The sequence below is a fragment of the Camelus dromedarius genome, chromosome 5 (assembly GCF_036321535.1).
Source record: "Camelus dromedarius isolate mCamDro1 chromosome 5, mCamDro1.pat, whole genome shotgun sequence".
Lineage (NCBI taxonomy): Eukaryota > Metazoa > Chordata > Mammalia > Artiodactyla > Camelidae > Camelus > Camelus dromedarius.
In genome coordinates this window covers 74,946,724-74,956,674 of record NC_087440.1, presented here as the reverse complement: position 1 = coordinate 74,956,674, position 9,951 = coordinate 74,946,724, and the positions used below count along the sequence as shown (strand labels likewise).

The window sequence follows — 9,951 nt, the reverse complement described above, 5'->3', positions numbered from 1 at the left end:
GTCACCATATCTGGGGACCCACTGGGCCTACTAACCCTGCTCCACAGACTTAAAACAACAAAAACTTTTAATACACGGTTTGGTTTTAATTCATAGCGTGGTTCCTGAGCATTGAGAAGCAAATGCCGTTACTGCTTGGGATGAAATTAAGGGGCTACCTTGATAGATAACCTAGAGAGTAGATCTATAGGTAAAAATCCTGTTTTAAGTAAGGGAGGACTGTTGGGGAATAGAGATTCCATGTCCAGTGGTCAACAAGGCTGGAAAGAGCTGGCAGGTTCAGAGAGAAGAAACCTCTCTTGATTGCTTTAGTATTGTACTGTGGGTCAGAAATGGCTAAGTAAAGAAACCAATCCCTGAAGACAAGTTAAATGTTTTCTTAACTCTGCACAGAGAAGTAGTAACCAAATAACCAGCATTTGTAAAACCACCTTTTATTCTATTATATAAATGCCAGTCTGTTTTTGGCCTGATAATCATAGCTCTGTAGATCTAGTAATTAGATGACTGACTGAGCCCCAACTCAATATGGTCACTCAGTAGAATTTCTGGTTCAGACATCATAACCAAAAAATGAAACAAACAAAATTTCCTGGGTCATATGTCTAGGCTCCGAAGAGGAGACGGCAGCTCTATAAGACAGGAAAAACCGATTCTGCATCCTTACTGTTTTTCTTTCTCTTTGTCACGAGTGTATTTTTTTTGTAATATATATATTTTTATTGAAGTGTAGTCAGTTTACAGTGTGGTGTCAATTTCTGGTGACAACGTATGTTTTGAGGGAATGGGATATACCTTAGAGATTTAAAACTGGAAGCGGCCATCAGGCTCCTTTATTTCTACAGACTTCCGAGGCCCACTAATTCACCCAAGGTCCAACAGTTAACCGGTGTCCAGCCTGCTTTACTAATCAGTGGGTGATCTAGTGCACCCTGCTCATAATTCCCACTTGTCGATATTTAGAAATACTTCCTAGAGTTCACGTCTTTAATACCAGAAGACTGGCCAAGAAGAGCAATTCGGCCTTTGCTCAGCCACAGCAGCTGAAATCTTGCCAGTTTTTCCAGGACAACACATAACAGTTGGATCACATCAGGTAGATTCTTGTGAAGAGATGATTATGTCTCAGAGTCCAGAAAAAAACAACTCAAAGCTAAGCCTTACCCTTCCTTCGTGTCTCAGAATAGCTGTTCCTTGCATGATGTCATGTTTGACTTTCCAGTTTCAAGGAACTCAGACTCTCTTTGGATGCATGAGGGAACGTGAAATTGGACTGAGCCAATGTGGGGCCCATTTTATCTTTTGGTCACCAACCAAGTTAATAACATTTGCCATTTGCTGAATCTTTAGTATGAAATGCTATATAAAAGTGAGAAAGCTCAATGCCAACATGAGCTCAGTTGGTATTTATTAAGCATTTTACATGATGTCATCTCTGCACTTAGCATCAAGCAAATCTTCTAGAGAGTATAGATTACTTTGATATCACCTGGGCTCAGACATGCTGATACGGCCTCTTCCTTCTTGGAGGTGATGATTAGATTAATGCTAGTCCCTCTCCAGAGACGAACTCTTGCCCCATAGAACATGACTTGCAGAAGGGTTAGGTCAGCTGTGTGCGGAGTGTGTCAGTGGTTGGGATGTGTATGTTCAGGAGACTAGCCTAAGTCCCCTACTGCTGTCAGCTTACAAAGCTGTTTGCTCATACCCTTTTGAGATTTGGTCCCACTTATTTGGGGTTAGATGCGAGTTTTCAAGCAGTTCATAGTCATCCTGCATGTTGGGGAGATTTTGCCTCCTGTCCTGGGTTACCTTTTGGACCTGAATACCAGTGACGTTCTTTGGGGAAACTCTCTGACCCCGGTACACCTGAGCCTTGCGTTTACAGATGCCCAACTTGCTGAGCAGGATAAATACATCCCTCTGGAAGGCTTTGGTGAAAATGGCATAGAGGAATGGATTGGCACAGGAGTTAAGTGGATAGAAGAGAACCAGCAGGATTTTGGAGTTGGTCACAGTGATGAGAGGCTTGTTCATAAGTGCTGACAGAGCGTAGAATGAGATTGGGGCCATGCAGATGAAGTCAGTGAAGATCAATACAGCCATCCTTTTGGCAATTTTGGTGTCTTTGTCTCCTGGGTTGTACTGGGGATTTCGGACTGTGATGTAGATCTTCACGTAACAGCAGCAGACGATGATAAAGGCAACTATGTTGAGCAACAAAACAAGGATAATATAGGCCAGGGCAAGCGGAGTCTCAGTGTCCATGGGCAGGCAGATGCTGACCTTCGCATAGCTGCTTATTCCCACCAAAGGGAACAGGGCGAGCAGGAAGCAGCAAACCCAGCCCCCAACCATGATGGCGCAGGCGTGCCTGAGGCGGATCTTCCGGTCCAGGCGCATGGCGAAGGTGATGGCGTGCCAGCGCTCCAGGGTGATGACCGTCAGTGTATACACCGACAACTCACTGGCAAAGACGGTGAAGAAGCCAGCTGTGTTGCACCCGGGGCCTGTCTGCCAGTCAATGGCGTGGTTATAGTACTCAGACTGAGTGTAGAGGTCCACAGAGGCGATGAGAAGCAGATACATCCCCATGCAGAAGTCCGCGAAGGCCAAGTTGCACATGAGAAAGCGTGGGACAGTCAGTTTGTAGTGGCTGGTGAGGAGGATGACCAGGACAAAGACGTTGCCCAGGAGAGCCAGCAGACTAACAAACCACACTACGATTCTTAGGAACTTGTAGCCCATTATGTCTTCGCACGGGTTGAACTCATCCGACTTGGGAGTGCACACCATGTCTTCGCTGTCCCCACACACGGTGTAGTCGTAATAGCTGTCAAAGGCCTGCAGGGTCTCCTCCTGGGGGTTTTTGAGCTCTTGGCCAAAACCGATGATCTCATCCTCTTGTTCTTCAAAGAAGACATAATAATGAGAGTTGCTGTGGGTATCCTGGAACTTGGAGTTTTCCTTGTACCCAGCACTGCTGTCACCCAGATCCTCTTCATATTCTTGGTAGAAGGGGCCATTTAAAGCATTCACAGACTTCCTCTGACGCAGGCTCCGAATAGTGCTCTCGTTACACATTAAAGACTCAAGGATTCTGCAAGGCAGCAGATACAAGTCACCACTTGCTGAAAATCCATTAATGGTCCCCACATCTCTTACCACTTAGTATGATATACATAATTCTACAAGATTTTATATGATCTGGTCAGACCTGTCTCTCCTGCATCATTTCCTGTTTCTCCCCTCTCCAAATGTGGTCCAGGGACACTGGCCCTTATCTCTCATCAGCAATCAGTTCAAGAACAGCAGTGATTAAAAAAAAAAAAAAAAAAAAAACCCATGGCTGCTGGAGCCAGTCTGCCTAAGTTAGGACCTGATTCTACCATTTTCCAGCTGTTTCACCTGGGGAAGGTCTATGGACATTGGTTCATTCATTTGTAAAATGGGATAGCGACAGTATCTATTTCCTATAGGGTTGTTAAAGGATTAGATGAGCTTATTATTTTAAAACTCTTACAACAGCACCTGTTAGTGCCATGTGTATGTTAGTTATTGTTACCATTATTATTATTCCTATTCAGAGCTTTAGAACTCCATGTCCCCTTTGCCTAAAACACTCATGACTACCTCTACTCATTACTCCGTTTTAAACACAAATGTTCTTTCCTGAGAAGAGCCTTCCTTCGTCTTCTTAAATTGTCTGACCCTTGTGTATGTTTCCCTCACAGCACTATCTGATACTTTCTTATTCCTTTGCTGTTTCTTTTCTGACTTCCCCTACTAGAATGTAAACAAGATGCAAGAGGGCTCTTGTCTGTCCTGGTCATTGTGGTGGTTAGGATGGTGCCAGACACATAATAGATGCTCAATAAACATTTATTGAACAAATGACTATCTGAACACTATCGTGCAGGCATGCTTATGGAAGAAAGTTTTCTTTCTTTTTTTTTCTAGCCCAACAGACTGACGTCAAATGGGATTCTTTAACTAGCTTCAGCTGCTGAGCAGATTGGTCTGTTGAGCTCTGGGTAAAATGCCTGACGGACTACCTGTCCCAACCTGCTTGGAGATGAAGGAAAAATCTAGACCCGGCCCTCGAGGTGCAGTTCAGCCTCCCGCCCATCCCTGGCCCTTTCCTGCTCAGGGCTGCGTGGTATCAGCAGAGCATCCCCACCCCCCACTCCTAGTTTTCTGCAGGTGTTATGCCCACACTGGCCGCCTCTGCACAGCTACTCAGCTTTCCTGTTTGCTTCTGCCTCCACAGCTAGATCCCAACTTATTTCCAACTGCCAGTATGAGTGCAGAAAATCACCCAGCAGATGATATGTAGAAACTGAGAGAAAGAGTAAGAGATAAATGAAGGTGTTGTTAAGAGAACAGGGGACTGCATGAGACATAAAGGGGGAAATAACGCAGCGTAAAAGTGAAGGTGAAGACAAGATTCAGAGAAAGCACGGAGAGAAAAAGAAGGCCGTCCCTCTTTCACAGCCTGATTATAAAATTACACATATTATAGCTAGTATTTATTGAGAGCTTACATTCCAGGTCTTTGTGATAGGTGTTTTTAACCCAGTTTCTCATTTAATCTTCTCGAAACCTCTGTAAGTGGCAGCATTTATGATCTCCATGTACGAAGGCTCAGGGAGGTTAAGTGAGAGGTTAAGCTGGAATGACACAGCTAGGAAGTGGCAGAGCTGGGGCACAAACCCCAACGCGTGCGTTGTTCCTGAATTAGTCCTCACAGTTGTGGCACCAAATACGTGTTGTGTCTGGAGGCCAGAAATCACGTCTGTGTAATCTCTAGAAGGTTCTGCATGATCTGGTCATTCCTGTGTCTCCTGCATCATCACCTAATCTCCTCCCCTCCTCTGCTGCGATTCAGTGACTCTGGCCTTATTCTTATCTGCAGCCTCCTGGCCTATGGAGTCATCGTGTCCCATGAATTTCATGTTTCTGTCAGATGCTTCCAAATTCTTCCCCACGTGGTTTTAAAACCATAAAGCTTCTTCCCCAAACCTAGAAATTAATTCAATTTCCACCAAGGCCTTTTGTCACTTATTCCAGATACTGCCACTTACCCTCTGATTTTCTTCTGATTCTTAAAAGCACAGCAGTGGCTCGGATAAGAAAGGTCAGCCCGTGTGAGGTGAAGGAAACTCAAGGAAAGAGGAAGTTTCTTCAGAGTCCAAGTGTTTCTGGCTATCAGTTCCTTCAGGTGTTCCAGGCCTTTGGATGGCAGGGCAGCAATGCTGGTGTAAGAGATGTCTCTGGGAGGGAGAGAACAGAGTAATTCAGAGAGAGCTGAGCAGCCAGGGCCTTCTAGTTCTTGGCCAGAAGGTCAAACAGGGCTGAGATTCATGGGGAGACAGCATGATTCCTTCTGCTCAGAGTAAATATGTACTCGAGTTTTTCACATACAGCCACTCACTGGTCTAAGGAGGGAGATTTTGCTTCTAATTTGATACGTTGCAAGGGGCTCCCATTTTTATTGCTTGGAATGCCAGTATCTATCAATACAAGTAATAGTTCAGTATCACCCATTGCAATACATGCAAACTCCTGGAATCAGAGACAGATGTCAATTTTACTCTGGAAAACTACACCATACAATTATTGAAGGGTCTCAAGAGGTAAGAGAAATAAATTTGAACAGGCTCAAAGTGACATAAATTTCTCAGTCTCTGGGGACTGGGGTTTTAGGATTGATGAACTGCTCATTGATATGGATCAATACCAGTAATGTGAAAATCTTCTCCTAAGGATGCAGAACTTGGGAGTCATAACCAGTTACACGGTGAATTCATGACTCAGAACAGTCTTGCCACAAATTCTTTAGAAGGCTGTAAGTATATTCCTGGAAAGAAAACTACCATATCTACACTAACAATCTGAAATGAGATTCAAGTCACTTCTGAAAACAATGTGTGTTGGGGTGAGGCTGGGGACAGTGTAGATATTAGCATTAGTTACTAAAGCAGAATTAACTCATGGCTTTTAATGTGACATTCTGTGTTCTTTTTTTCAGTCCCACAGAGTCCAGGTTACATATCTCACTCACCATTTTTATTTGCATTGAATAATAGTTTGAATAGGACTACAGATATTTAACCTAAAATCTCTTATTTTATATTTTATCAATTAAAATATTAAATATTTAATTACTTATTCCTTATTTTTATAACCATATTTTAAATATTTCATGTAATTGGTAGTGACTGATTAGCGAATGAATTCCAATATTTAAACTTCTGCTCCATATCATTGTAATTACACTTAGCTGAGATTTATATTCTCAGGGTTCAAGGCTGCAAGAAGTTGCTACTTGATTTTTATAAACATGAAGCTTGAGTATTTTTTTAAATTAAAGTATAGTTGATTTACAATATTGTGTTAATTTCTGGTGTACAGCATAGTGACTTTAATACATATACATATATATATATTCCTTTTCATATTCTTTTCTATTAAAGGTCATTACAAAGTATTAAATATAGTTCCCTTATAGTTAAAATATAGTTAAATTTTTCAATTTTGTTTTTAGAGTGAGAAGACTATGGAGAGTAGCCATCAGCGGTTAAGGGACCTGAGTTCATTCATGAATACAGCCATATGGATGGAAGCCCTCAATCTGGAGGGCCCCCGTCTTTCTTATTGACTCTGGCACGTTCCACAAAGAGCTCATCAAGCAATGGGCACTGGGCTTCATGAGAATTTGTCTCTAGCAAGTATTTACTCACAAAGCAGACCGTAGCTGAGCTGTGCTTGGCAGATAGTTTGAAGTCTAATCGTCTAGGTCATGGGAACCATCTCCAGTTAAGTGTCTAATGAAAGTAACAGGACCTGAATTTGGAGAGAGTACATCCTGCAGGGTTATGTACCGGGCAAGAATATCACCAAACTTTAATGATGCCAGGAAAAAAAGACGAGCCAACTGATATTTGATGTCATAGGAAGAACAAATTCCTCTTCAGAAGCAATTATGTGCTCTAGAATCACCAAATACTTGAACATCAAACACTGAAATTTCCCTTTTTTTGTGAGATATTTTGTTATTATTATTTACAACTAACATTTGATGAATTAAGTTGCAAATTAAATAAATACTAATCAGCTTGCCAATGTTTCAGCAGCAATTGCATGTCTCTCCTCTGTTTGCTTGTAACAAATGTGGGCTTTTCCAAAGGTCAATACGTAGAAGCTGATCCATTATAAATGTGTAGTCACATCTGTAAATTGGTAAATGAAATACATCTAAGAGCAGAAAGATTAATTTACTGCTTAAAAGGCAGTTTAATTAATTTATTAATACTGAATTAAAAATAACAAAGGCCTAAAGGCTATAAGTTCCAGACAGTGAGTTTGTCTAATTATTTGTTTAAAAGAATTTAAAACCAGGATATGCATTTATTCAATGAGTATTGACTGATTGTTTCCTGTGTCTCCAGTACAGTTACTGCTAGGGCTATAGCAGTAAACTACACGTGCAGAAATTCCTGCTCTTCTCATGCTTACATTCTAGTGGGGGGAGAGGGACAATTACAATGAAAAAGCAAAACACATAGTATATTAGATGATGACAAGTACCATGGAGAAGAGTAACACAGAATGGGGGAGAGGAAGAGCCCAGAGGCAGGGTCACAATTAGAGACAGGGGGAGGTGTCAGTGAGGGGAAGGCCTCATTGAGGCGACAGTTGAGTGAAGGTCTGAAGGAGGTGAGGGAGAGAGCCCCGTTTATATCTGGGGGAAGAGCATTCCAGGCAGAGAGACCAGCATTGCAAAGGCCCTGAGGTGAGGGTGTACCTGGTATTTTTAAACAAGCAAGGAGGCCAGTGTGGCTGGAGTTGAGACAATAGGGAGCAGGTAGGAAATGTGGGAGAAGAACTCAGAAAGGTCCTGGGGAGACAGATCAGATGTGGCTGGAGTTCTTTGTCTTTTCATCAGAATGAGATCAGAAGCCTTCAGAAGAATGGTATAAACTGAGTTATTTTAAAAGGATCAATCTGACTACTGCTTTGGAAGTAAGCCAAAGGGAGCAAGGTGTGCTAACATGGAGACCAACAAGAGAGAGGACGGTGCCTTGGACCAGAGTGGTAGCGGTGGAGGTGCTGAGAATGGTGGGAGTTTGTATAGATTTAAAAGGTAGAACCAATGGTATTTTCTGATGGATAGGATATGAGGTATGAGAGAAAAGGGGGTCAAGAATGACACCATGACTTACGGTCTGCAGCTAGAAGAATGGAGTTGCCTTTCTTGAGATGGGGAAGGCTGCAGGTGAAGCAGGTTTGGAGGGAATGATCAGGAGTCCAGTTTTGGACAGGCCAAGTTTGAGATGTCAATTAGACATCCAGGTGGCTGTGTCAAGTAGACAGTGTGTTACAAGTCTGGAATTTGAGAGAGTTGTCTGGTTTGGAGATATCTATTAAGGTATATCACAGGCATTATGTGAAGCCATATGAGTAGATGAGATCACCAAGGACGTGGATGAAGATAGAGGTAGAAAGAAGATTAAAGGTGGAGCCCCAGGGCACTCCAACAACAAGAGATTAGGAAAGAAGAGGAAGAGCCAGAAAAGGAGCCTGGGAAGGGCAATCAGATGTGCAAAGAAAAACCAAGAGAGTAGTGTCTTGGAAGCCAAAAGAAGAAGGTGTTGCAAGGAGGATAAAGTCATCAACAGAGTCAAATGCTTCTGAGACATGAACTAAGAATTGGCCGCTTGATTTAGCAACTGTGGAAGTCACTGGTGACCTTGAAAAGAGCAGTTTTGGTGGCATGGTGAAAATCTGATTGGCACGAACTTAACAGAGATTAGGGGAGCGAAATTAGAATTCTAGCCAACTCTTTTCTGATGTCTTCCTGCAAAAGGACACAGAAGTAGACAGGGAGTTGAAGGGATATTTTTAAATTACAAGATTTCAATATATAGCCCTGGAGAATGTCACTCTAAGTGAAGTAAGCCAAAAAGAGAAAGAAAAATACCATACGATATCACTCATATGTGGAATCTAAAAAAAAAAAAATTTATATATAAAACAGAAACAGACTCACAGACATAGAATACAGACTTGTGGCTGCCGGGGAGGAGGGTGGTGGGAAAGGATAAACTGGGAGTTTGAGATTTGCAGATACTGACTGGTATATATAAAATAGATAAAGAAGTTTATACTGTATAGAACAGGGAAATATATTCAACATCTTGTAGTAGCTCATGTTGAAAAAATATGAAAATGAATATATGTATATTCATGTATGACTGAGAATTGTGCTGTACACCAGAAATTGACACAACATTGTAAACTGACTATAACTCAATAAAAAATGCATGTTTAAATGTAAACTGTTTTATATTACATACATCACATTCTTCATTACATTTTTTATATCTCATGAATAATGTTATATTGATGACATGTCCAAATGATAATTTTGATATATTGGGTCAGATAAAATATATTATTAAATTAAAAATAGATACATAGCCCTAAAAGATAAAGAATCTTTTTAAGATAAAAGAACACCTAAAAATAATAATAACTCTTTAAAGTCAACAAACATTCAATCAGTGTTCCAAGAGAGGCTGGATCCAAACAGAACTGGGTATTGCAGCTGATTGCTATGTCTCTTAGGTATCTTTTAACCTATAGGCTAAAGCAATATTGTTTACAGTTGGGGGGAACTATAACATGTTTGAATGTTGATGGAGGATAATCCAGTAAAGAGGAAAATATAGATGCTATGGGACAGAAGGGAGAGGGCTGCTACTGCCTTAAAAAGTGACTTAAAATGCAGGAGAGATGACAGAGAATGTGGACATAGATAGAGGAGGATGAGTAGATGTGGTGATGGGAGCATGAGGAATTCTCTTCTGATTGATTTTATTCTAAATGAAATGGAAGTCAAGATGATCAACTGGGCGTGAAAATGAGAGAGAAGGACTAGAGTACTGA

The 9,951-nt window shown here is 41.5% G+C and overlaps 1 protein-coding gene across 1 annotated transcript in view; it reads right to left on the bottom strand.

Annotated features, from left to right (window-relative positions):
- Positions 1-1,245: 1,245 nt before the first annotated feature.
- Positions 1,246-9,951, bottom strand: part of TSHR (thyroid stimulating hormone receptor) — a 125,429-nt gene continuing 116,723 nt past the window's right edge. The window contains exons 9-10 of the mRNA XM_010976397.3: positions 5,085-5,273; positions 1,246-3,100 (exon numbers count right to left, since the gene is read on the bottom strand). Of these exons, the coding sequence (XP_010974699.1) occupies positions 1,687-3,100; positions 5,085-5,273 (1,603 nt within the window). The 3' untranslated portion in view covers positions 1,246-1,686. The remainder of the gene's footprint in view (positions 3,101-5,084; positions 5,274-9,951) is intronic.